The sequence below is a fragment of the Cyanistes caeruleus genome, chromosome 34 (genome assembly GCF_971803275.1).
Source record: "Cyanistes caeruleus chromosome 34, bCyaCae1.hap1.1, whole genome shotgun sequence".
NCBI classification, from domain to species: Eukaryota; Metazoa; Chordata; class Aves; order Passeriformes; family Paridae; genus Cyanistes; species Cyanistes caeruleus.
In genome coordinates this window covers 530,923-557,863 of record NC_141735.1, presented here as the reverse complement: position 1 = coordinate 557,863, position 26,941 = coordinate 530,923, and the positions used below count along the sequence as shown (strand labels likewise).

The window sequence follows — 26,941 nt, the reverse complement described above, 5'->3', positions numbered from 1 at the left end:
CCCCCCCCTTTTTCTGCACCCACCGGGGGTCCTGGGGGGGGTCTCGGGGGTTGGGGGGCGCTCCTCGGAGTGGGGGGGGGGTCACCCCAGAAAGGCCCCCCAGGATTGACCTTAATCCCCTCCCCCCACCCCGGGGGGGGGCCCGGAGCTGCCCCCCCTCCCCCCACGCCCCCTCCCCCCCTAATCCCGGGATTTTCGGGTCGCCCCGGGGGAGTCCGATTAGGGGGGGACACGGAAATTTTAATCCCCCCCCGGGGAAAAGGGGGCGCGGAGCGGCGGAGAGAGAAGTTGGGGGGCTCCGGGGGGCTCCGGGGGGGAGCTGGGGAGGGTTTTTTTTGGGGAGGGGGGTGTCGGGGGTTGGGGGTCGGGGGTTTTGGGGCGGTTCTGAGAGGTTTGGGAGCGGTTCTGGAAGGGTCTGGGGAGGTTCGGAAGGGATTTTGGGGGGGGGTCTGGAGGGTTCCGGGGGGCTCTGGGAGGGGTCTGGGGGGTTCTGGGGAGGGTCTGGAGGGGTTTGGGGTCGTTCCGAGCGGTTTTGGGGTCGTTCGGAGGAATTTTGGGGTCATTCTGAGGAATTTTGGGGTCGTTCCGAGGGGTTTTGGGGCTGTTCCGAGCGGTTTTGGGGTCGTTCCAGGGGTCCCTGCGGGGCTCTGGGGGGCTCCGGGGTTTTCTGGGGGGCTCTGGGGGAGTTTCTGAAGAATTTTGGGGTCGTTCGGAGGAATTTTGGGGCCGTTCCGAGCGGTTTTGGGGCCGTTCCGGGGGTCCCCGGGGAGGTTTTGAGGAGTCCGGCGCGGGTTCCAGGGGGGCGGAATTGGGTTGGGGGGCAGTCGGAGCCCCCCAAATTGAGGGGAAAAGGGGGCGGGCGGCGCCCTCCACCCCCCATCTCTCCCCCCCAATTCCGGGGGGCGCCGGTAAGTGCTGGGGGGGCTCTGTGGGGCGGGGGTGGGGGGCTCTGTGGGGCGGGGGTCGGGGGCTCCGGGGGGGCTCTGTGGGGCCACCAAGGCGCCGTGGGGCTGCTGTGGGTCACAGTGGGGCCACCAAGGGCCACCAGGGGCTGATTTGGGGCCACCAGGGGCTGATTTGGGGCCACCAGGGGCTGATTTTGGGCCGATTTCGGGCTGATTTGGGGCCACCACGAGCCTCAATGGGGCACCAATGGGTGCTGTGGGTCACAGTGGGGCCACCAAGGGGTCCCACGGGAGCCGGGGGTGTCCCCGGGGGTGTCCCCAGGGTGTCCCCGGGGTGTCCCCGCGTGTCCCCCCGGGCCGTGCGGCCGGAATTCCGCTAGTTCTGAACTTTTTCCTGGGAAATAAGAAAAGCTCACTACTGGCAGAACTCGGCCGCGCGCCCCACTGCGGGGCACTTGGGGGGCACGGCGGGGGCACTTGGGGGGCACCGCGGGGCGTTTGGGGCCCTTCGGGGGCGTTTTTGGGGCATTTCGGGGGTAATTTTTGGCATTTCGGGGGTAATTTTTGGCATTTCGGGGGTAATTTTTGGGGCACTTATGGGGCGCGTGTGGGGCTGGGGGCACTACGGCGGCACTGGGGGGTATGGGGTTAATGCGAGGACACTTGTGGGGCGCGTGTGGGGCATTTGTGGGGCGCGTGTGGGGCACTTATGGGGCACTTGTGGGGCTGGGGGCACTGCGGGGACACCGGTGGGGTTCTTGTGGGGTTCTTGTGGGGCACTCGGAGGGCACTTGTGGGGCTGGGGGCACTTGGGGGGCAGCGTGAAGGCACTTGTGGGGTATCTGGGGCGGTACCTGTGGGTCTGGGGGCACTTGTGGGGCACTTGTGGGGCACTTGTGGGGCGGCCCCCAAAGCAGAGGCAGCGGCTGCGTCTCCAGTGTTTAATGCGGGGGGGGGGGGTTTATGTACAACGGAGCCGTGGGGCTGCCCCACAGCGGGCAGGGGGGGCGGCATCGCCGTGGGGCAGAGCCCGGTGTGGGGCTGAGCCTCCATAGAGCAAAGCTGTGGGGCAGCATCGCCGTGGGGCAGAACCGCCATGGGGCAGAGCTTTCCATGGGGCAGAGCCGTGGGGCAGAGCTTTCCATGGGGCAGAGCTTTCCATGGGGCAGAGCCGTGGGGCAGAGCTTTCCATGGGGCAGAGCCGCGAGGCTGAGCCCGATGTGGGGCAGAGCCCGATGTGGGGCAGAGCCGTGGGGCGGAACCACCATGGGGCAGAGCTGCGGGGCAGAGCCGTGGGGCAGCTCTGCTATGGGGCAGCCCCACCGCGGGGCAGAGCCGTGGGGCAGAGCCGTGGGGCAGAGCTGCCATGGGGCAGAACCACGAGGCTGAGCCCCATATAGGGCCCAGCCCAATGTGGGGCACAGCCGTGGGGCAGAGCTGCCGTGGGGCAGAGCCATGGGGCAGCTCTGCTATGGGGCAGCTCCTGCTGTGGGTCCACCCCGCTATGGGGCAGCCCCACTGTGGCTCAGCTCTGCTATGGGGCAGCCCCACTGTGGATCAGCCCCGCTATGGGGCAGCCCCACTGTGGCTCAGCTCTGCTATGGGGCAGCCCCACTGCGGATCAGCTCTGCTATGGGGCAGCCCCGCTGTGGCTCAGCCCCGCTATGGGGCAGCCCCGCTGTGACTCAGCTCTGCTATGGGGCAGCCCCACTGTGGATCAGCCCCGCTATGGGGCAGCCCCGCTGTGACTCAGCCCCGCTATGGGGCAGCCCCACTGTGGCTCAGCCCCGCTATGGGGCAGCCCTGCTGTGGCTCAGCTCTGCTATGGGGCAGCCCCACTGTGGTTCAGCTCTGCTATGGGGCAGCCCCACTGTGGATCAGCCCCGCTATGGGGCAGCCCCGCTGTGGCTCAGCCCCGCTATGGGGCAGGGCCGCTATGGGGCAGGGCCGCTATGGGGCAGGCCCTAGGCCGGGGACACCTGGCTGGAGGACACCGAGGACACCTGCGTGGCCTGGGACGAGCCGGACACGTCGTCATCGTCCCCAAAGGGGCTCCGGCCGCAGAACACGAGCTTGAGCATGCAGGAGCGGAACTGTGGGGAGGGGGCGTCAGTGCGGGACCCCAGACCCACTGCGGGACCCATAGCGACAGCCCCAGACCCATAGCGACAGCCCCAGACCCACAGACAGACCCCAGACCCACTGCGGGACCCATAGCGACAGCCCCTGACCCACTGCGGGACCCCAGACCCACTGCGGGACCCCAGACCCACAACGGGACCCATAGGAACAGCCCCAGACCCACTGCGGGACCCCAGACCCACAGCAACACTTCCATTATCCCCATTGCCCCACTGTCCCCACTGTCCCCATAACCTCCATCCCCCCCATTGTCCCCAAATCCCCACAGCCCCACTGTCCCCAAATCCCCCAAATCCCCCCGTCCCCAAATCCCCCCCTGCCCCACAGCCCCCACTGTCCCCCTGTCCCCAAATCCGCCCCCCATTGTCCCCACAGCCCCCAGTGTCCCCAAATCTGCCCCCCTTGCCCCACAGCCCCACTGTCCCCCTGTCCCCAAATCCCCCAAATCCCCCCTGTCCCCAAATCCCCCCCTGCCCCACAGCCCCCACTGTCCCCATCACCCCCACAGCCCCATTGTCCCCATAACCTCCATCCCCCCCATTGTCCCCAAATCCCCACTGCCCCCAAATCCCTCCCTGCCCCACAGCCCCCACTGTCCCCCTGTCCCCAAATCCCCACTGCCCTATAACCCCCCCTGTCCCCAAATCCCCACAGCCCCCACTGTCCCCATCACCCCACTGCCCCATTGTCCCCAAATCCCCCCCCAGCCCCACAGCCCCACTGTCCCCAAATCCCCTCCCGTCCCCAAATCCCCACAGCCCCCACTGTCCCCATCACCCCACTGCCCCACTGTCCCCAAATCCGCCCCCCAGCCCCCACTGTCCCCCTGTCCCCATTGTCCCCAAATCCCCCCCCAGCCCCCACTGCCCCACTGTCCCCAAATCCCCCCCGTCCCCAGATCCCCCCAGCCCCCCAGCCCGCACCTGTTTGTTCATGAAGACGTAAATGACGGGGTTGTAGACGGTGGAGGCCTTGGAGAAGACGGAGGGGATGGAGGCCAGCCCCACATCGAAGGGGTGGCCGCGGTGGGTCACCACCCACAGGGCGAAGGCGCAGTAGGGCAGCCAGCACACCAGGAACCCCAAAACCATCACCACAACCATCTTGGTCACCTCCCGCTCCGCCTTCTGCGTGGTGGCCGACTGCTCCTGCTGCTTGGCCACCTGTGGGGCGCCGTGGGGCGAGGGGAGTGGGGGGGATGTGGGGTCGGGTATGGGGGGTGTGGGGGTCGGGTATGGGGGGAGGATATGGGGTCAGGGGTGTGGGGTCAGGTATGGGGGGTGTGGGGTCGGGTATGGGGGATATGGGGTGAGATATGGGGGGAGGATATGGGGGTGTGGGGTCAGATATGGGGGTGTGGGGTCAGATATGGGGGGAGGATATGGGGTGAGATATGGGGGATATGGGGTCGGGTGTGGGGGGTGTGGGGTCAGGTATGGGGGGGTGTGCGCCCCAAATAACCCGAGACCCCCAGGACCCCTCGGGGACTCCCAGAGACTCCCCCAAAACCCCCCCGGGACCCCCCAAACCCCCCGGGACCCCCCCAAACCCTCTCGGGACCCCCCAAACCCCCCGGGACCCCCCCAAACCCCCTCACCATGCCCAGGGTGAGCAGCAGCCGCCCGTAGGAGACGATGAGGATCGGGACCCTGCGCTCCCCTGATCCCCCCAAAACCCCCCCGGGACCCCCCCAAAACCCCCCCGGGACCCCCCAAACCCCCTCGGGATCCCCCCAAACCCCCCCGGGACCCCCCGAGCCCCTGACCGCGCGCAGGGTGAGCAGCAGCCGCCCGTAGGAGACGATGAGGATCGGGACCCTGCGCTCCCCTGATCCCCCCAAAACCCCCCCGGGACCCCCCCAAACCCCCCCGGGACCCCCCGAGCCCCTCACCGCGCGCAGGGTGAGCAGCAGCCGCCCGTAGGAGAAGACGATGACGGACAGGGGGAAGCCGAAGCAGAAGCAGAAGAGGAAAATCACGTAGGATTCGTTGTTCCATTTGTTGTCCGTCGTGTACCAGTCCGGGCCGCACGAGCACTGCAGCCCCTCGGGGATGTACCTGGGGAGGGGGCCGCGGCTGGGGGTCACCGAGCCGCCCCCGGGACCCCCGGGCCGCCCCCGGGACCCCCGCGCCGCCCCCGGGATCGGCAAAGTCCCCCGAGCTCAATAAATTCCCGAAAATTCCCGCGACCCCCGCCCGAGTTCGGGAGCTCCTCAGCCCCTCGGGGATGGAGCTGGGGAGGGGGCGTGGGGGGTGGGCACTGCCATGGGACCCCCGGACCGCCCCCGAGACCCCCGGACCGCCCCCGGGACCCCCGGACCGCCCCCGAGACCCCCGGACCGCCCCCGGGCTCAATAAGTGCTCGGAGCTCAATAAATTCCCGAAAATTCCTGCGACCCCCGCCCGAGTTCGGGAGCTCCTCAGCCCCTCGGGGATGGAGCTGGGGAGGGGGCGTGGGGGGTGGGCACTGCCATGGGACCCCCGAAGTCAGCCCGGGACCCCTGAGCCCCCCCCGAGACCCCCGGACCGCCCCCGGGACCCCCAAAATCCCCGAACCGCCCCCGGGCTCAGCAAATTCCCGAAAATTCCCGCGACCCCCGCCCGAGTTCGGGAGCTCCTCAGCCCATCGGGGATGGACCTGGGGAGGGGGCGTGAGGGGTGGGCACTGCCATGGGACCCCCGAACCTCCCCCGAGACCCCCGAACCCCCCTCGAGACCCCCGGACCGCCCCCGGGATCAGCAAAGTCCCCCGGGATCCCGAAATCCCCAAATCCCCGACAATTCCGGGCACTCCGGGGGGGTGGGTTTTGGGGAGGGGGCTGAGGGGGGGTCGCAGGGCTGCGGGACCCCCGGATCCACCCCGAGACCCCCCCAGGACCCCCGGGAGTCCCAAATCACTCCCAGGACCCCCTGATCTTCCCTCTTAAAACCCCCCGGGACCCCCAAAACCCTCCAGGATCCTCAACCCCCTCAAGACCCCCCCGACCCCCCCTGAACCCCCCAACACCCCCCAGGACCCCCGACCCCTCTGTGACCTCTGCGACCCCCTGACCCCACCCAGGACCCCCCGACCCTTCCCGGGACCCCCCAAATCCTCAACTCCAGGAACCCCCAGCTCCTGCTGGAACCCCAAACCCCCAGAGACCCCTGACCCCCCCCCGGGACCCCCTGAGACTCCTGACCCCCCCCCAGGACCCCCAGAGACCCCCCTGACCCCCCCCAGGACCCCCAGAGACCCCTGACCCCCCCCAGGACCCCAGAGACCCCCCTGACCCCTCCCCGGGACCCCCAGAGACCCCTGACCCCCCCCAGGACCCCAGAGACCCCCCTGACCCCCCCCAGGACCCCAGAGACCCCTGACCCCCCCCGGGACCCCCAGAGACCCCTGACCCCCCCCGGGACCCCCAGACCCCTCCCCAGACCTGCTCCAGCCGAAGAGGGGGGGCACGGAGGCGATGAGGCCGAAGATCCAGGTGATGGCACAGCCCAGCACGGCGTGGCTACCACGGAAGGTGAAGTTGCCCAGGGGCTTGCAGATGACCAGGAACCGCTCGAAGGCCACCACGGCCAGGGACCAGAGGGACACCATCCCTGGGGACAGGGGACACCGGTGACACCATGGCCACCACGGCCACCACGGCCAGGGACCAGAGGGACACCATCCCTGGGGACGGGGGACACCGGTGACACCATGGCCACCATGGCCACCACGGCCAGGGACCAGAGGGACACCATCCCTGGGGACAGGGGACAGGAGTGACACCATGGCCACCATGGCCACCATGGCCACCACGGCCACCACGGCCAGGGACCAGAGGGACACCATCCCTGGGGACAGGGGACACCGGTGACACCATGGCCACCATGGCCACCATGGCCACCACGGCCAGGGACCAGAGGGACACCATCCCTGGGGACAGGGGACACCGGTGACACCATGGCCACCATGGCCACCATGGCCAGGGACCACAGGGACATCCCTGGGGACAGGGGACAGGAGTGACACCATGGCCACCATGGCCACCATGGCCACCATGGCCACCACGGCCAGGGACCAGAGGGACACCATCCCTGGGGACAGGGGACAGGAGTGACACCATGGCCACCATGGCCACCATGGCCACCATGGCCAGGGACCAGAGGGACACCATCCCTGGGGACGGGGGACACCGGTGACACCATGGCCACCATGGCCACCATGGCCACCATGGCCACCATGGCCAGGGACCAGAGGGACACCATCCCTGGGGACGGGGGACACCGGTGACACCATGGCCACCATGGTCACCACGGCCACCACGGGCAGGGACCAGAGGGACACCATCCCTGGGGACAGGAGTGACCACCACGGCCACCATGGCCACCACACCAGTGACCACAAGGACACTGCCCTGTGCCACTGTCACGGTGTCCCCACGGTGTCCCCACGGTGTCCCCACAGTGTCCCCATGGTGTCCTCACAGTGTCCCCACGGTGTCCCCACGGTGTCCCCACGGTGTCCCCCTGTCCCCCTGTCCCTCTGTCCGGTGTCCCTCACTCGCCGATGTCCCCGATGTCCCCACACCCGGCCAGCTGTGCCCACGGCCCCAGTGACCTCCTGCCCCACATGTCCAGTGTCCCCACACCCAGCGTCCCCACACCACGGTGACCTCCTGCCCCACATGTCCAGTGTCCAACAACCCCCAGCCCCACGGTGACCTCCTGCCCCACAGCTCCCACACCCAACACCCCCAACCCCAACAACCCCACACCCAATGACCCCCAGACCCAAAACCCCCAGACCCACAGTGACCTTCTGCCCCACAGCCCCACACCCAAACACCCCCAGACCCAACACCCCCAGACCCAAACACCCCCAGACCCAAACACCCCCAGACCCAACAGCCCCACACCAAACACCCCCAGACCCAATGACCCCCAGACCCAAACACCCCCAGCCCCACGGTGACCTCCTGCCCCACACATCCCACACCAAACACCCCCAGACCCAACAGCCCCACATCCAAATACCCCCAGATCCAAACACCCCCACACCACGGTGACCTCCTGCCCCACAGCTCCCACACCAAACACCCCCAGACCCAAACACCCCCAGACCCAAACACCCCCAGACCCAACAGCCCCACACCAAACACCCCCAGACCCAAAACCCCCAGACCCACGGTGACCTTCTGCCCCACATCTCCCACACCCAATGACCCCAGACCCAAACACCCCCAGACCCAACACCCCCAGACCCAAACACCCCCAGACCCAACACCCCCAGACCCAAACACCCCCAGCCCATGGCGACCTCCCGCCCCACATCTCCCACACCCAACACCCCCACACCCAACACCCCACACCCAACACCCCCAGACCCAACACCCCCAGACCCAACAGCCCCAACACCCCCAGACCCAATGTCCCCAGCCCATGGCGACCTCCTGCCCCACATCTCCCACACCCACCACCCCCACACCCAACACCCCCAGACCCAAACACCCCCAGACCCAACGTCCCCAAATCCAACACCCCCAGACCCAAACACCCCCAGACCAAACACCCCCAGACCCAAACACCCCCAGACCCAACGTCCCCAAATCCAACACCCCCAGACCCAAACACCCCCAGACCAAACACCCCCAAACCCAAACACCTCCACACCCAGTGACCCCCAGACCCAAACACCCCCAGACCCAAACACCCCCAGACCCAAACACCCCCAGACCCAAACACCTCCACACCCAAACACCCCCAGACCCAAACACCCCCATCCCCAAACACCCCCAGACCCAAACACCCCCAGACCCAATGTCCCCAAATCCAACGTCCCCAAATCCAATACCTCCACACCCAACACCCCCACACCCAACACCCCCACACCAAACACCCCGAGACCCAAACACCCCCAGACCCAACAGCCCCAACACCCCCAGACCCAAACACCCCCAGACCCAACAGCCCCAACACCCCCACACCCAAACACCCCCATCCCCAAACACCCCCATCCCCAAACACCCCCACACCCAACACCCCCATCCCCAAACACCCCCAGACCCAAACACCCCCAGACCCAAACACCCCCAGACCCAATGGCCCCACACCCAACACCCCCACACCCAAACACCCCCACACCCAAACACCCCCAGACCCAAACACCCCCCACCGCCCCACCACCCCTCCCCTCCCCGCATCCCCTCACCCCCCAGCGTGGCGGCGAACCCCTCGATCTTGCAGGCCAAGGGCCCCAGGGCGAAATACATCTGTGAGAAGCTGTAGAAGGCGGTGGTGGAGCCCACGCACACCACCAGCAGGTTGGCCACCGCCAGGTTGACCAGGATGTAGTTGAGGTGCGACCTCAGCTTCTTGTACTTGGCGGTGCAGGCCACGGTCAGCGCGTTGATGGGCACGCCGAGGATGATGAGGAGGAACATGAAGGCCGCCATGGCCTTGAAGATGCCGGGGCTGCCCAGGTGGGTTTGGGGCACCAGGAAAGGGCTGAGAGCCGTCAGGTTGGTGGTCTCCAGGTTCATGGGGATGTAGAAATCCTCGGGGAGGTCGTCGCGCATCTCCCGTGGTTTCTGCATGGCGGCGGCGGCGGCGAGGGGCGGGCGGGGGGCGGTGGGGTGGATTTTTTATAGGGAGGGGGGTGGGTGGGATGGGACCCCCCCCCCCATTCCCCAGCATTCCCACCCACCCCCTCCCCGGGAATAATCGGGGCTCAGGAGGGAAAGAGCGGCTGAGCCCGGCTCATCCCGGGGCCGGTGGTGGCCAAGCTGGGCTTAGGCACCCGGCAAGCGGCTTTTGGGGGGTCTTAATCACCCCCGAGCCCTGATTAGCGGGGTTGGGGGGGGGATCAGGGGGTTTCAGACCCCCCCCCGCGTGCTAAAAGGGTTTAATTGGGTGCTGGTGTAATGAGGGGGGTGGGGGGGTCCTGAAATACCCCCGGGGGTAGGGAGGGGTTGGGGGGTTTTGGGGAGTGAAAGATTGGTGGGATCGTAAATTGGACCCCAAAAACCCCGTGAGATCCTAAATTGGACCCCAAAAACTCGGTGAGATCCTAAATTGGACCCCAAAAACTCCTCAGGATCCTAAACTGGACCCAAAATCTCGGTAAAATCCTAAATTGGACCCCAAAAATTCAGTGGAATCCTAAATTAGACCCCAAAAACCCGGTGAGATCCTAAATTGGACCCCAAAAACTCGGTGAGATCCTAAATTGGACCCCAAAAACTCCTCAGGATCCTAAACTGGACCCCAAAAATTCAGTGAGATCCTAAATTAGACCCCAAAAACTCTGTGAGATCCTAAATTGGACCCCAAAACCTCCCCGGGACCCCCCCGCAGGCCAAAATTTTATTGGGATTTTAACTGGAACCTTCAAACGCTCCCCGGGACCCCAAATTTTAACCCCAAACCTTCCCGATCCCCCTCACCCACAGCCCAAAGCTTCTCCCGAGACCCCCCAAAACACCCCAGACCCCCCCCCGAGCCCCCCCCGGTTTCTCCCCTGGATTTGGGGGGTCCCGGGGGGGTTTTAGGAGGTCCCGGGTGGCCCCCCCGGGGGGTTGGGGGTGATTTTTGGGGGTCTTGGGGGGACTACATGTCCCAGGGTCCCTCTGGGGACCCCCCCAGGTGCCCCCCTAATCCCGGGGGGGTCACGGATGGTCGGGATTAGGGACAATCCCCCCGGAGGTGGCCCCGATCCGGGGGGGGGGAGGGGAGGGGCGGGGACCCCCCCCCCCCCAAATGAGAGGGGGTGGGGTGGAAAAAAAGGGGGGGGAGGGGTCTATAGGGGGGGTCAGGGGGGGTTTTGGGGTGTCCCAGGGTGGGGAGGGTTTGGGGGGGGCTTTGGGGGGGTCCGGGGGGGGGTTGGGTTGCCTCATATTGGGGAGGGGGTCGGGGGGGAGGGGTTGGGGTTGTTCCGGGGGGGGGTCGGGAGGGGGAGGGGGAGGGGGGATTAACGCTCCATCCCCGCTCATCCCCGGGCCCGGGGGGGGCACCCGGCCCCCGCCCCCCCCCAGGGACCGGACTGGGGGTCACCATCCCCGGACTGGGGGTCACCATCCCCGGACTGGTGCTTTACTGGGGGTGCAGTGCCCATACTGGTCCTGTACTGGTGCCCGTGATGCCCGTACTGGTCCCACACTGGTCCCCATTGTCCCCACACTGGTCCCAGTTGTCCCCACACTGGTCCCAGTTGTCCCCACACTGGTCCCAGTTGCCCCACACTGGTCCCAGTTGTCCCCACACTGGTCCCAGTTGCCCCACACTGGTCCCAGTTGCCCCACACTGGTCCCCATTGTCCCCACACTGGTCCCAGTTGCCCCACACTGGTCCCAGTTATCCCCACACTGGTCCCCATTGTCCCCACACTGGTCCCAGTTGCCCCACACTGGTCCCAGTTGCCCCACACTGGTCCCAGTTATCCCCACACTGGTCCCCATTGTCCCCACACTGGTCCCAGTTATCCCCACACTGGTCCCAGTTGTCCCACACTGGTCCCAGTTGTCCCACACTGGTCCCAGTTATCCCCACACTGGTCCCAGTTATCCCACACTGGTCCCAGTTGTCCCCGCACTGGGGCAGTGGGACCCGGGGCGGGCGGGGCGTGGCCGGGGGCGTGGCCAGGAGTGGGCGTGGCCTCGCGGACCGTTACGGCCGTTGGATTTCAAACCCTTCGCAGCGCGGGGGGGCCCAGGCCACGCCCCCTCCGCCGGAGCTTGACCGACGCCTCCCTGAGCCAATCAGCGCTCGGCGTCCCGGCGCGGGGCCCAATGAGCGGCCGCGCGCGCTCCGCCGGCCCCGCCCCCCGTAACTGACAGCGCTTCCCGCCAATTCCAACGGCCCGGCGCGAGCGCCCCGGCCCCGCCCCCGGAGGGCGGCCCCGCCGCCCAATCGCCGCGCGCCGACGCCTTGAGCGACGGGGCGCCCGGCCAATGAGCGCCAGGCGGAGGGGCGGGGCCAGCGCCGCTCCGGGTTCCCGTCGCCGCTCGGTCCGGGCCGCCCCCCCCCCCTCCCGCCCCCCCCCCCTCGGCCCCCCCCCTCAGCTTCCCCCCCCCCCCCCCCCGCGGGTTCTTCGCTGCGAAGAAAATGGCGGCGGCGGCGCCGAGCGGCGACGAGGGGCGGCTGTGAGTGAGGAGGGGGCGGCGGGGCCGGGGGGGGGCCGCGGCGGGTGTTGGGGAAGGCTGTGAGGAGAAACGGAGGGCTGTGAGGGGGGGTGAGGGGGGGCGTCGCCCCGCGCGCGCGCGCTCGAGACCCCCCCCCTCCTCCTCCTCTCCCTCACGCCCCCCCCCCCCCCCCCCCCTTTCCTTCCCCTCACGGGCCGGGCGGGAACCGGGAATGGCGGGCGGGGAGGGGGGGGTGTGTGTGTGAGGGCTGGGGGGGGGGGCCGGGAGAGCCGCGAGTGCGTCACGAGCGGCCGCGGCCCCCCCGGCGGGCGGGAAGGGCCCCCCCGCTTTGGGGACCCCTCGGTGGGACCCCCCGAAGCCTTTCCGCGCCGTCCTGGGACTGTGGGGGGGAACCCCCCCCCCTCCCCAAAACCTTCACCGTTCCTCCAAATGCGGCCCCCCCCCCCCTCACCTCCCATCCCTCCCCGCCCCGAAATTTTGGGGACCCCCCCCCCCCCTTTCCGTCGTTTTCTGTCTGTTCGCACCTCGGTGTTGGTGGGAGATGGGGATCCCCCCCTCAGAGCTTAGAGGGACCCGCCATGAGGGGACCCCCCCCCCATGAGGGGACACACCCCCCAGCCCGTCCCGCGCGCGCCGAGCGCCGGGAGTCACCCCAAAAACCGCCCCAAACCCCCCCCGGGTCACCCCCAAATCCCCCCCCGAGGCACCCCCAGACCCTCCCCGAGTCACCCCAAAACCCCACGGGTCACCCCCAATTCCCAGAGTTACCCCAAACCCCCCCCACCCCGCAACCCCCCAGCCCGAGATACCCCGTAACTCCCTGAGTTATCCTGACCCCCCCCCCCGAAATCACCCCAAAATCCCCCCCGAAATCACCCCAAAACCCCCCCCGAAATCACCCCAAACCCCCCCGGGTCACCCCAAAATGTTACGCTCGCGCCGCGCCCCGAAACACCCAAATTTTGCCCCGAACTGCCGCGCTCACGTGGTGCCCCAAAATTACCCCCGGGTTACCCCAAAATACCCTGAATTTACCCAAAATGCTGCACCCCAAAACTGCCCCTGACGCCCCAAATTCCTGAGCCCCCCAAATTGCCGAAAGCGCCCCAAACTGCTTCTCGCGCTGCGCCCCCCAAACTCCCTGAGTTATCCCAAAATGCTGCGCCCCAAAATTGACAAAATTGCCCCAAAACGCTGCTCACGCCGCGTCCCAAATCCCCCAAATTTACCCTAAAATCCCCTAAATTGCCCCAAAATTTTGCGCTCGTGCGTCGCCCCGAAATCCCCAAAATTGCCCCAAAACGCTGCCCGTGCTGCACGCCCCAAACCCTCGATTTACCCAAAAATCCCCCAAATTTCCCCAAATCGCTGCGCTCGTGCAGCGCCCCCAAACTCCCCGAGTTACCCCAAAATACCCCAAATTCCCTCAAAACACAGCAGCCGTGCCGAGCCCCAAAATATCCCGGAATTGCCCCAAACGCTGCTCCCAAAAACGCCTCAAATTCCCCCAAAAACGCCCGCGTTGGGTTCACCCCAAAGTTCCCCCAAATCCCGCTTGGAATTTGCACCAATCGCCCCGAAATTCCCCAAATTCCGCCGGAATCGCCCAAATTTCCCTGGAATAACCCAAAATTGGGCTGAAGCCCCCGGTGGGGGAGGGTCCCTGGGGGGGTCCCCCCTCATCCCGCGCCCCTTCCCGAATTTTTTCGTTGCCGTTTTTGCGATTTTTAACCCCGAGATGGGACCCCCCCCCTTTAATAAATGGGTCTGGGGGCGTGGGGATAAACCATGGGGGAAGGGGGTCTTGGGGGGGGTGGGGGAGGGTTGAAGCCCCCTCCCCACGCCCCCACAGCGGGGGTCCCGCCCCTCCCCCAGCCTCACTTGTCTGTGTTTCCTCGCCAGGACGGGACCCCCGCGCCGGCGGCGACGCCGAGGATGGGGGTCCCACGCCACCTCCCCCCTCCCCAAAATCCCGCCCGTCCTCGGCGTCGCCGCGCGCTGACCACCCCCCACCCCACCCCCGCGCCGGTCACTCCGCGGGGCTGCCGGACACTCGGGCGCCTCTTTGGGGATGTCCGGCCCCTTGCGTGGCCGCTCCGAGCTGCCCAGGCCGTGGAGTGACCGGTGCTGTGGTCATTCCCGCCCGTCCGGGCTCCTCCTCGTTGTCCTGGCTCCGGCCGCTCCGGGCTCTGGCCGGACCCATCCCCTGCTTTGGCGGATTCGGCGCCGTTTCGCCCCGTTCTGGGGCTGTGTCCGTGTGTCCGGCGCCGTCCGTTTGTCCGGCGGGGGTCTGTGCGGCCGGGACTGACCGGTGCCGTGTCCGGAGAGTTGCAGGGCCCTGTCCGTCGGTGTCCGTGTGTGCGGCACTGACCGGCACTGTGTCCGTGTGTCCGGCACTGACCGGCGCTGTGTCCGTGTGTCCGGCACTGACCCACACCGTGTCCGTGTGTCCGGCACTGACCAGCGCTGTGTCCGTGTGTCCGGCACTGACCGGCGCTGTGTCCGTGTGTCCAGCACTGACCAGCGCCGTGTCCGTGTGTCCAGCACTGACCAGCGCTGTGTCCGTGTGTCCGGCACTGACCAGCGCTGTGTCCGTGTGTCCGGCACTGACCAGTGCTGTGTCCGTGTGTCCGGCACTGACCAGCGCCGTGTCCGTGTGTCCGGCACTGACCAGAGCTGTGTCCGTGTGTCCGGCACTGACCCACACCGTGTCCGTGTGTCCGGCACTGACCCACACCGTGTCCGTGTGTCCGACACTGACAGAGCTGTGTCCGTGTGTCCGGCACTGACCAGTGCTGTGTCCGTGTGTCCGACACTGACCGGTGCTGTGTCCGTGTGTCCGGCACTGACCCACACCGTGTCCGTGTGTCCGGCACTGACCAGCGCTGTGTCCGTGTGTCCGGCACTGACCCACACCGTGTCCGTGTGTCCGGCACTGACCCACACCGTGTCCGTGTGTCCGACACTGACAGAGCTGTGTCCGTGTGTCCGGCACTGACCAGCGCTGTGTCCGTGTGTCCGGCACTGACCAACGCCGTGTCCGTGTGTCCGGCACTGACCCACACCGTGTCCGTGTGTCCGGCACTGACCAGCGCTGTGTCCGTGTGTCCGGCACTGACCAGCGCCGTGTCCGTGTGTCCGGCACTGACCCATGCCATGTCCGTGTGTCCGGCACTGACCCACGCCATGTCCGTGTGTCCGGCACTGACCAGCGCTGTGTCCGTGTGTCCGGCACTGACCCACACCGTGTCCGTGCAGCCCTTGAGGCCATGTCCGTGTGTCCATTGGATCCGTGCAGCCGGCACTGACCAGTGCTGTGTCCGGAGAGTTGTAGCGCCGGGTCCCTGTGTCCGGCGAGTCTCTGTCCGTGTGTCCATTGGGTCCGTGTGTCCAGCACTGACCAGCGCCATGTCCGGAGAGACTCAGGACCCTGTCCGTGTGTTCAGCACTGGTCAGTGCAGTGTCCAGGTGTCCTCAGGACCCTGTCCGTGTGTCCAGCACTGACCAGTGCAGTGTCCAGGTGTCCTCAGGACCCTGTCCGTGTGTCCAGCACTGACCAGTGCAGTGTCCAGGTGTCCTCAGGACCCTGTCCGTGTGTCCAGCACTGACCAGTGCAGTGTCCAGGTGTCCTCAGGACCCTGTCCGTGTGTCCATGTGTCCAGCACTGACCAGTGCAGTGTCCAGGTGTCCTCAGGACCCTGTCCGTGTGTCCAGCACTGACCAGTGCAGTGTCCAGGTGTCCTCAGGACCCTGTCCGTGTGTCCACTACTGACCCTTTCCTTGTCCCTCCCCTCCTCGCGTCCATCGCTGACCACCCCCCTGGTGCTGACCACCTCTGACCACCCCCATTGCCCCCCACTGCCCCCCACTGCCCCCCACTGCCCCCCACTGACCCCCACTGACCCCCACTGACCCCCACTGACCCCCACTGCCCCCCACTGCCCCCCACTGACCCCCACTGACCCCCACTGCCCCCCACTGCCCCCCACTGACCCCCACTGACCCCCACTGACCACCCCTGACCCCCACTGACCCCCACTGACCCCCACTGACCCTCACTGACCCCCACTGACCACCCCTGACCCCCACTGACCCCCACTGACCCCCACTGCCCCCCACGGACCCCCACTGACCCCCACTGACCCCCACTGCCCCCCACTGACCCCCACTGACCCCCACTGCCCACCCCTGACCCCCACTGACCCCCACTGACCCCCACTGCCCACCCCTGACCCCCACTGACCCCCACTGACCCCCACTGACCACCCCTGACCCCCTCTGACCCCCACTGACCCCCACTGACCCCCACTGACCCCCACTGACCCCCACTGCCCACCCCTGCCCACCACTGACCCCCACTGACCCTCACTGACCCCCACTGACCCTCACTGACCCCCACTGACCCCCACGGACCCCCACTGACCCCCACTGACCCTCACTGACCCCCACTGACCCCCACTGCCCCCCACTGACCCCCACTGACCCCCACTGCCCCCCACTGCCCACCCCTGACCCCCACTGCCCCCCACTGACCCCCACTGACCCCCACTGCCCACCCCTGACCCTCACTGCCCCCCATTGACCCCCACTGACCCCCACTGCCCCCCATTGACCCCCACTGACCCCCACTGACCACCGCCTCTCCCCGCAGGGAGGACAAACCCGAGGAGAACCTACAGCGGCCGCCCAAGGCCAAAAAACCCAAAAAAGACCGCAAAGAACCGGAACCCGCTCAGCCCGCGGCCGAACCCGCCGAGGCCGGCAAGGCCGAGAGCTCGGAGGGCGCCGGGGCGGCTCCGGCGGCACCGGAAGCGTCGGCGTCGCCGAAACAGCGGCGCTCCATCATCCGCGACCGCGGGCCCATGTACGACGACCCCACGCTGCCCGAGGGCTGGACGCGCAAGCTCAAGCAGCGCAAGTCCGGCCGCTCGGCCGGCAAGTACGACGTCTACCTGATCAAGTGAGGCCGGGCCGGGGTTTGGGGGTGGCGTGGGGGGCGCTGACCGCTGGCTGACGGCCGGCTGACCGCTGGCTGACCGCTGGCTGACCGCTGGTTTCTCCCCCGTCCGCAGCCCGCAGGGAAAAGCGTTCCGCTCGAAGGTGGAGCTGATCGCCTACTTCGAGAAGGTGGGGGACACCTCGCTGGACCCCAACGATTTCGACTTCACGGTGACCGGCCGGGGCAGCCCCTCACGCCGCGAGCAGCGCCCGCCCAAGAAGCCCAAATCGCCCAAAGGTCCCGGTACCGGCCGCGGCCGGGGGCGCCCCAAGGGCAGCGGCTCCGGCGGCGGCGGCGGCGGCGGCTCCGGCGGTTCCGCCCGGCCCAAAGCGGCGGCGGCCGTGTCCGAGGGGGGCTCGGCGGCCAAACGGGCGTTGGAGAAGCCCCCCGGGAAGCTGCTGGTCAAGATGCCGTTCTCGCCGGGCCAAGCCGGCCCCGCCGCCCCCGCGGCCCCGCGGCGGCCGGGCCGCAAGCGCCGCGCCGAGCCGGACAGTCCGGCCGTGCCCAAGAAACGCGGGCGCAAACCGGCGGGGGCGGCGGGGCCGGGGGGGCCGGGAGGCGCCGACAAAAAGGCCGCGACCCCCCCGGCCGTGCAGGAGACGGTGCTGCCCATCAAGAAGAGGAAGACGAGGGAGACGGTGGTGGTGGAACCGGCCGGAGCGGCGGCCGGAGCGGCTTCGGGCGCCGCCGCCGCCGCCGCCGCCACGACGACGCCGACGACGCCGCGGCCGCCTCCGACCCCGCCGGGCCCCCGCGGCCCCCGCAGCGCCCGCAGCCCCGGCCGGCGCAGCAAGGAGGGGAGCCCCAAAGGTCGGGGGGCTCCCCCCGCGCCCCCCCGGCACCACCGGAGCCCCCCCAGAGCGGCCCCAAGGACAGCGCCAGCCCCCCCCCGCCCCCGCCGCCCCCCCCGCCGCCGCCCCCTCCTCCGCCGCCGCCGCCCCCCCAGGACTTGAGCGGCTGCTCGGAGCAGAGGGGGGGTCCCGCCGCCCCCGACGGCTGCGCCAAGGAGCCCCCTAAGACTCAGCCCCCGCCGCCGCCGCCGCTGCCGCCGTCGCCGCCCTACAAACACCGAGGGGAGCCCGAGCACAAAGACTCTGCCTCCTCTTCCTCCTCCACCTCCTCCTCATCTTCCTCCTCCTCCTCGTCGTCGTCCTCCTCCTCCTCCTCCTCCTCGTCGGCGCCGCCGCCGCCCCCGCCCCCCCCCAGCGTGGCCGTGCCGCGGCCCCCGGCCCGCGAGGAGCCGGTGGACACGCGGACGCCTGTGCCCGAGCGGGTCAGCTGACTGTGAGCGCCGCGGGGGACGCACGGACGGACGGACGGACGGACGGACACTCGGACGGGCCCCCCCACCCATCCCCCCCCACACCTCCCCACCCCATTTCCCCCCCACCCCCACCCCCCCAAAAAGAAAGCCGCCCCCTCCCTCCCTCCAGGGTTTCCCCTCCCCCTCCCGTTCCCCTCCCCCACCGCGCGTCCCCCCGGGATTTTTATTACGACAAGCACAGCGAGGGACCCCCCGACCCCCCCCCAAATTTGCACTTTTAGAGGGGGGGGGGGTCTCGCAGGGCCCCCCTCGAGGTTGGGCGGGGTTTGGGGGGGCAGGGTTGTTTTGGGGGAGGGGCGGGGTCGCGTCTTCCCCCCTCCCCCGGCGCCGCTTTTCTCGTTCTTCCAGTTCCGTTTTCCGCCCGTGGGAACCATTTGCACTATGGGGGAGGGGAGGGGGCGGGGCCGGGATCCGGCCGGCGGCCAATGGGGAGCGGCGCTGCTGAGAAAGGGGCGGGGCCGAAGCCGCGGCCAATCAGGGGGCAGGGATCCAGCGTGGAGCCAATCAGGAGAAGGGGGCGTGGTGTCAGGGTGTGGGTGTGGAGCCAATCAGGAGGAGCGGAGGGTTCAGACGGGATTCCGGGCTGAGCCAATCAGGAGCGGCGCTGGGCAGGGGTGGGATCCGGTGTGGAGCCAATCAGGAGCGACTGAGGAGGAGGGGTCTGGTGTTGAGCCAATCAGGCGCGATTTCATTGGGGGTCGGATTTCGAGCCAATCAGCAGCTACCGGTCTGGGCGGGATCCGGTGTCAGGAGCCAATCAGAAGGGGTGGGATCAAGAGGGGGTGGGGCCTGGCCTTCGGCCAATGGGGGCAGGATCTGGTGTGGAGCCAATCAGGAGGGGCGTGATCAGGCCTGGAGCCAATCAGGAGCAACCGTGGGGGTCAGCTGGGATCCAGTGTTCGGCCAATCAGGAGCTGCGATTCCAGAGGGGGAGCAGAAGGGGGTGGGGAGGATTCGGGATCTCCCCGGTCGGAGGCGTGGTCGAGTCAGGAGCCAATCAGGGAGTGGGCGGGGTCGGCGCCGTCCAATTAGGGCTGAGATCCTGTGGGGGCGGGGCCGGACACAGCCCCGGGAGTGACTCCGGGTGGGGGCGGGGCCCGGCCGAAATCCAATCAGGAGTTGTTTGGATTGGAGGGGCGGGTTCGGCCCCCACCCAATGGGGTCGCTCCGTGCTGGGGGAGGGATCCGGTCGTGGCCAATCAGGAGAGGCCATGGGCATGGTGGGAGCCAATCAGGAGCAAGGATGAGATCTGGTCCAGAGCCAATCAGGAGTGAGCATGGGGGAGCTGGGATCCAGTCTGCAGCCAATCAGAATGGAGGGTGGGATCCGGTACGGAACCAATCGTGATCGAGCTGGGCGGGGCTGGGATCTGGTCCAGAGCCAATCAGAGTTCACTGTGGGTGGAGCCGGGATCCAGCCGGCAGCCAATCAGAAATGAGGGTGGGATGCGAGCGGGAACCAATCAGGAGTGGGCTGGGATCTGGTCCAGAGCCAATCAGGAGCGAGCACGGGGCGATCCATTTGACCTTTGGGGGGGGGGATGGGGGCTGGTTGTCCCGCCCCTCCCCCACTCATTCCCCCTCCCCCCCACAATTCCCATCCCGGGGTGGGGGAGGGGTCCCCATCCTGCACTTTACCCACTCGGGGGGGGGGGAGGGGTCGGGGTCACCCCCCCCTTGTGCCCCCCCCCGTTCTTCCATCGCCCCTCCCCCACCCCCGGGGGGTCCCCAACCCCCCCCCGGCTCCTCACGGCAATAAGGGGGGGGAGGGGCAGCCAGAGAGAGCAACCCCCAACAGAGGGGGGGGAGGGGCCCGTGTGGGGGGAAGGGTCCCGACTTGAGTTGGGGGGGGGAGAGAGAAGGGGGGCGGCCACCACCGTATGGGGGGGGTGGGGTCTGAATTTTGGGGGGGTGGGGCTTTGCCCCTCCCCCCTCCCCCTCCCCCCCCCACCTATTTATTCTCTCGAGACGTTTTTGCCTTATAAAGTTCCGGAAAAGCCCCCTCGGTGTCGGTTCTTTTTGGGGGGGGGGCGGGGTGGGGGAGGGGCGGTGGGGGGCGGGGACAGAAGGTGTTGAGGGGGGGGGCGGGGGTCTTACAGCGCCGCCCCCCCTCTTTCACTTTCCCCTCCCCCACTTAAACCCCCCTCCCCCCAAAAAAAAACAACAAAACAACAACGATCCCCCCCCCCCCCCCCGGGTCTGTGTCTGTGCTGCTGCTGCTGCTGCTGCGCGTGATCCAGCGATTATAAATCTGTGTAACCCTCTGCCGCCTCCGCCGCTTCTTTGGCTCCGCTCACGGATCCCCCCGGGATCTACCCCGGGATCCCCCCCGGGAACTCCCTCAAATCCCCCCCGGGATTCCCCCGGATCCCTCCCGGGATCCCCCTCAAATCCCCCCCGGGATCCCCCCGGATCCACCCCCGGATCCCTCCCGGGATCCCCCTCAAATCCCCCCGGGATTCCCCCGGATCCCCCCCAAAACTCCCCAGATCCCCCCTCCCCGGATCCCTCCCAGGATTCCCCTGGATCCCCCCTGGATTCCCCCCTTGGATCCCCCCCGGATCCCCCCCCCCGATCCCCCCAGGATCCCCCTCAGATCCTTCCCGGATCCCCCCTGGAACTCCCCACACCCCCCTGGATCTCCCCTGGATCCCCCTCAAATCCCTCCCCGCAAACCCAAACCCCGCCCCTCCCTTCCCCACCTTGGGACCCTCCCCCGGGTGGATCCGGTGGATCCCGGATCCCTCGGTGGGTTTGGGGTCCTCAGGTGGGATCTTTGGAAAGTTTCCCTTCCTCTCCCCACATCAGGTGGGTTTGGGATCCTCCCAGGTGGGATTTGGGATCCCCAGGTGAATTTGGGATCTTCCCCAGGTGGGTTTGGGATTTTCCCCAGGTGGGTTTGAGTCCTCAGGTGGGTTTGGGATCCTCCCAGGTGGATTTGGGATCCCCAGGTGAGTTTGGGATCTTCCCCAGGTGGATTTCAGGTCCCCAGGTGCATTTTGGGTCCATCCTGGTGGGTTTTGGATCCATCCAGGTGGATTTTGGAGTCCCCAGGTGGAATTTGGGGTTCCCAGGTGCTGAATTTGGAGTCCCCAGGTGGATTTTGGGGTTCCCAGGTGCTTTTTGGCCTTGCAGGTGTTGATTTTGGGCTCTCCCCAGGTAGTTTTGTGTCCGCCCAGGTGCGTTTGGGACCCCCCATTTGAGGTTTTGGGTCCTTGGCTGTGGATTTTGGGGTCCCTGGGTAGATTTTGACCCCCACATGTGCAGATTTTGGGACCCCCCAGGTGGATTTGGGACCCCCCAGGTGGATTTGGGACGCCCCCGATGCATTTTGGGGTCCCCGGGTGCTGATTTTGGGGTCCTCGGGGGGATTTTGGGGCGGATCCAGGATCTCCCCGCCAGATCCCCTGGATGACGTCACTGAATCCCCTCTGATGACGTCACTGGACTCCCCTGTGGAACCTCTCAGGTGTTCCCCCCCCCAGCCCTCGGGAGTGTCCTGGCAGCTGTGACGTCACACCGCGACACCGTTCGCGCGTAGTACGTCATCACCCCAATGACGTCATCGCGAGAGCGGGGCGGGGAAAACAGTCTCTCAGGCCCCGCCCCTTTTCCCGCCTCCGTGAGGGGCGGTTCCGCCACGCTCAAGATGGCGCCGTCGCCACGGTAACCGCGAGGGGGCGGAGCTTCCGCCACACCAAAAATGGCGGCGGGGGCGGGACTGGGAGGCCGCTGAAATGTCACTGGGATGGAACTGGGAGGGACTGGGAGCTCCAGCATTCCCGCCAAAAAGAGCCTGGAGCCCCCAGACTCATTTTGTGACTGAGGGGGGTTCAAATTCTCTCTCAAATGGGACCCCAAACCACCGGATCCTCCTCCCGGACATCTCGGGGGTCTTATTGTCACACCTGGGGGTTTTATTGTCACACCTGCGGGTTTTATTGTCACATCTGGGGGTTTTATTGTCACACCTGGGGGCTGTTTCACCTCAAAACTCCCTCAACCTTCCTCAAAACCTCCCCAAACGCCGGCGCCTTCATCCCGAACCCCTTGGTGACAACTCCCTCCCTCCTCCTCTCCTCTCCCCACCCGCTCTGGAGCATTTTGGAGTCCCGGAAGAGCAAAATTGAGGCGAAAAGCGCCAAATTCGGGTGTTGGAACAAAAATCCGTTACGAGAAAGGCTGAGAAAGCGCATGCGGAAGAGGGAGGCGGAGCCGCGCATGCGCCGGTACGCTCGGCGCGGCCGCGCACGCGCAGTGCGCGCCGTAGCCGTTAAGCGCCACCATCCGGGGCCTGGCGGGCGCCATCTTTGTGGCGGGTGGAGGAGACGCGTCCAAAATGGCGGCTCCCAAGCGCCAGTAGCCGGCGCGGCGGGCGGGCCTTTCTCAGCTTTGTGTGCGGCGGCGGCGGCCCGGAGCGAGCGGCGGCGGCGGCGGAAAGCGGCTCTCGGGGTCGGCGGGCGGCGGGTGGCTGCAGGTGCGGAGCGGCGGCGGAGCGGGCGCGGAGAGCGGCGCATCCGGGTCCCGCGGCCGCCGCCATCTTGGGCCGCCGCGGAGCTGCGGGCTCCCGCCTGCGCCATCTTGGGGCGCCGCATCGGGGCTGTCCCGGAGGGGGGGACGAGAGGAGGGGGCGGCCGGGCCTGAGCGAAGAGCGCGCGGAGCCGCCAAAGCTCCGCTTGCGTCCCGGGCAGGCGCCGCCATCTTGCGCGCGCGGCGAGGAGGAGGAAGAGGAGGAGGAGGAGGAGGAAGATCCGGGCACCGGGCGGCGCCATCTTGGACCCCCCCCCTTCCCACAGCAGCGCGCCGCCATCTTGTGACCCCTCCCCCGCGCAGCCGGGCACCGGCCGCTCCGCCGCCTTGGAGCCTCTGCGGTAGCGGAGCCGCACCCGGTAAGGGCGGAACGAAGCGAGGAGCGGCGGGAGGGAGGGGAGGGAGCGCGGGGGCTCCGTGGGGGCCGACACCGATCACGGGTTCCGCCGGATGGGCGGCGCCATCTTGGGAGGGGACGTGCGGGGTGTCATGGCGGCGCCGTGCCCCGACATCCGGGTCCTTCCCCCCTTCCACCGCCCCCGGGGCGCCATCCTGGGAGGGGCCGCCGCATCCGGGTCCCGCGCGCCGCCATCTTGAGCGTCCGGGGGGGGTTTTGGGGGGGCGATGGCAGCGCCGGGGGTCCCCGAACCGTTTGAGTCGCTCGGAACCGCGGGGCCGTGAGGCCTCAGAGCGGTCTCGGTGTCCCGTTAACCCCGGGGGGTCGGTGGGGAAAGCGGGAGCGCCCCGGGGCAGAGGAAGAGGAAAAGGAGGAGGAGGGGGCGCGGTTCGCGGAGGAGGCGGTACCCAAGGAGAGGCGGGGCGCCCAAGATGGCGGCGCCCATGGCGGGTTGAGTGCTCCGTACAGCGCTGCGCCGCCGGGAAACGGGCCGTGCCGCCGGCAGCCAGGCCGCGGGGGATTCGGTGTGTGCGGGGGGACGAGGCCGGGAGTGTCGCGGAGCGATTACGGGGCCGCGGGGAGGCTGGGAGGGGGCGGCACCGGGAGATGGCGGCGCTCGGGGTGGGGGGGGGGGGGGGGCGAGAAGTGGGGAAAACCGCGTAAAAGGCGGGATGGGGGGCGGCTCCTTTAAGAGGCGGGTGAAGTGGGCGTGGTCACGCCCTTCCGTGACCACACCCCCTCCGTTGGCGCCATGGCCGCGCCCCTTCAGGCGGCTCCGTACAGTCCTCCCCGCGCCCCTCCGCCGTTCGCGCCGGCCCCGCCGCCACCGGGCCCGGTCCGGAGGCCACCGAGATGACGGTGAAACTCCTCCCGGTCCCCCCCACAAAATGTCGCCGCCTTCTCCCTTCCCACCCTCCCCACAATGTCGCCCCCCGTCCGCGGCCAAGATGGCGCCGCCCGGGTCCGGAGGGGGCGTGTCCGCGCCGGACCCGCCCACTCCCGTCGCTTCCCGCCCACCCGCCGCGGCCGCCGGACACAGGCGCAAGATGGCGGCTCCCAGGGCGGCGTGAGGGGCCGCCGCCGTCGCGCTCTGCCCGCAGCCGCAGCCCCGCGCCGGGAAGCCGCAGCAGCCGCGTCACCCCCGGAGCCGCCGCCGGGAATCGGGGAGCGGCCGAGGGCCGGGAGGGGGAGGCGGCCGCGGGGCCGCGGTGAGCGGGGGGGGCGGCGGTGGGGGGGGAGGAGGCGGCCGCCATTTTCCGCCCGGGCAGAGACAAGATGGCGGCGCGCAGGGGCCTGAGGGGGGGGGAGGGGAGCGTGAGGGGAGGGGCAGGGCCGGGGGGGGGATGGGCAGTGGGGGGGGCAATAACTGAGGGGGGGGTCACGGCCTGAGGGGGGAATTTGGGGAGGGGGTTCGAGTCCGTTCTGAGGGGGGAATTTGGCGGGAGGAGGGGTTTGACACCGGGGGGGGGGGAGGGCAAGGCCTGAGGGTGAATTTGAGGGCGGGAGGAAAATGAAGCTTAAGGGGGGGGGGTTAAATATTGTGGGGAGGGGGATTGGGATTAAAGGGGGGAGGTCACGGTGTGAGGGGGGTGCTAATTAAGAGGTGACATAATGGAGAAATTAATTAACGGGGAGGAATAAATGCCCCCCTCCCCCTCGGACTGGCTCCTCCCCGATTGTCACACCCCCTGTGGTGATGGGGGGGGTAATTAACTCCTTCGGGTTAATTGCGGTGTAATTAAACACTTTTTGGGTGGGGGGCGCGTCAAACCTTGGGGGGGGAGGGGTTGGAGGTGACCCTGGAGATTTGGGGACCCCTCCCCACAAAATATGAGGGGGGGGTCTCTATATCCAAACCCCCCCCTTTGTCCCTCTGAGGGGGGGGGAGGGTCAATGGGGGGGTTTGGGGTGACCCCCACACCTGAACCCCCCCCTCAGGAGAGACAGTGAGGGGGGGTCAGGTCAATTTTTGGGGGGCTCAGGTAATTTTAGGGTTTTTTTTGGCGGTGTCCCCTGTGTTTGACCACCCCCCCCGCAGGACAGGCAGTGAGGGGGGGGTTTTAGGTCAATTTTGGGCATTTTTGGGGTATCCCCCACATCTCGCCCCCCTGTCCCCCCCCGGGACAGGCAGCGGGGGGGGGGGTCAGTGTCACTGACAGGGATTTTTTGGTGAATTTGGGGTTTTTTGGGTTCTCCTCCCACTCTAACCCCCCCGTGTCCCCCCAGGACAGGCAGTAATGGGGGTCAGTGTCACTGACAGGGTTTTTTGGGTGAATTTTGGCCGTTTTTGGGTTATATCCTGTGTCTCACCCCCAGGACAGGCAGCAGGGGGGGGTCACTGTCACTGACAGGGGTTTTTAGGTGAATTTTTGGCATTTTTGGGTTCTCCTCCCCCTCTAACCCCCCATGTCTCCCCAGGACAGGCAGCACTGTCACTGACAGGGGTTTTTGGGTGAATTTTGGCCATTTTTGGGTTATATCCTGTGTCTCACCCGCAGGACAGGCAGCAGGGGGGGGTCACTGTCACTGACAGGGGTTTTTGGGTGAATTTTGGCCGTTTTTGGGTTATATCCTGTATCTCACCCCCAGGACAGGCAGTAATGGGGGTCAGTGTCACTGATGGGGGTTTTTGGGTGAATTTTGGCTGATTTTGGGTTATATCCTGTGTCTCACCCCCAGGACAGGCAGCAGGGGGGGGGGTCAGTGTCACTGACAGGGGTTTTTGGGTGAATTTTGGCCGTTTTTGGGTTATATCCTGTGTCTCACCCGCAGGACAGGCAGCAGGGGGGGGGTCACTGTCACTAAGGGGGTTTTTGGGTGAATTTTGGCCGTTTTTGGGTTATATCCTGTGTCTCACCCCCAGGACAGGCAGCAGGGGGGGTCACTGTCACTGACAGGGGTTTTTGGGTGAATTTTGGCCGTTTTTGGGTTATATCCTGTATCTCACCTCCAGGACAGGCAGCAGTGTCACTGACAGGGGTTTTTGGGTGAATTTTGGCCGTTTTTGGGTTATGTCCTGTATCTCACCCCCAGGACAGGCAGCAGGGGAGGGGGTCACTGTCCCTAAGGGGGTTTTTGGGTGAATTTTGGCCGTTTTTGGGTTACATCCTGTATCTCACCCCCAGGACAGGCAGCGGGGGACGCATGGCAGGCCTGGGCGGGGGGGGGTCCCCGCCTCGGGCCCCCCCGGGCCCCCCCGCGCTGCAGCCGCGCTGGAAGCGGGTGGTGGGCTGGGCTGGGCCGGTGCCCCGGCCCCGGCACGGCCACCGAGCCGTGGCCATCAAGGAGCTGATCGTGGTCTTCGGGGGGGGCAACGAGGGCATCGTGGACGAGCTGCACGTCTACAACACAGGTGGGGCTGGGGGGGCAGCTGGGGGGCAGCTGGGGGGGGATTGGGGACAGGGGGGGCACCTGAGGGGGGGATTGGGGACAGGGGGGGCACCTGGGGGGTACCTGGGGGGGGATTGGGGACGGGGGGGCACATTGGGGGTACCTGGGGAGGGATTGGGGACGGGGGGGCACCTTGGGGGTA

The 26,941-nt window shown here is 67.6% G+C and overlaps 3 protein-coding genes across 6 annotated transcripts in view; 2 read left to right on the top strand and 1 right to left on the bottom strand.

Moving 5' to 3' along the window:
- Nucleotides 1-1,832: 1,832 nt before the first annotated feature.
- LOC147647701 (blue-sensitive opsin) lies at nt 1,833-10,733 on the bottom strand. 2 transcript variants are annotated; one of them, XR_015281378.1, is made up of 6 exons: nt 9,231-10,733; nt 6,469-6,637; nt 4,939-5,104; nt 3,971-4,210; nt 2,745-2,998; nt 1,833-2,583 (listed from the first exon to the last, which is right to left on the bottom strand). XR_015281378.1 is itself a non-coding variant. In XM_086871037.1 (5 exons), exons 1-5 carry the CDS (start codon nt 9,613-9,615, stop codon nt 2,870-2,872), a joined length of 1,089 nt encoding a protein of 362 aa, XP_086727163.1. In that variant the 5' UTR covers nt 9,616-10,733; the 3' UTR covers nt 1,833-2,869. The 2 variants fall into 2 exon arrangements, 1 of the variants encoding a protein (XP_086727163.1); XM_086871037.1 differs by having other exon boundaries at nt 1,833-2,998.
- A 1,369-nt stretch (nt 10,734-12,102) lies between these two features.
- MECP2 (methyl-CpG binding protein 2) lies at nt 12,103-19,681 on the top strand. Its single transcript, XM_086871081.1, is given in 4 exon segments — nt 12,103-12,159; nt 16,811-17,119; nt 17,232-17,997; nt 18,000-19,681. Coding segments are annotated over 4 exon segments (1,554 nt in total). The 5' UTR covers nt 12,103-12,121; the 3' UTR covers nt 18,441-19,681.
- A 3,126-nt stretch (nt 19,682-22,807) lies between these two features.
- Nucleotides 22,808-26,941, top strand: part of HCFC1 (host cell factor C1) — a 30,276-nt gene continuing 26,142 nt past the window's right edge. Inside the window, exons 1-3 of one of the 3 annotated variants that reach the window (XM_086870970.1) lie at nt 22,808-22,959; nt 23,174-23,371; nt 26,535-26,761. In XM_086870970.1, coding sequence (XP_086727096.1) covers nt 26,554-26,761 — 208 coding nt within the window. In that variant the 5' untranslated portion in view covers nt 22,808-22,959; nt 23,174-23,371; nt 26,535-26,553. Of the gene's footprint in view, nt 22,960-23,173; nt 23,372-24,152; nt 24,618-26,534; nt 26,762-26,941 lie in introns of those variants that run through there. The other 2 variants (XM_086870968.1, XM_086870969.1) reach the window with 2 other exon arrangements.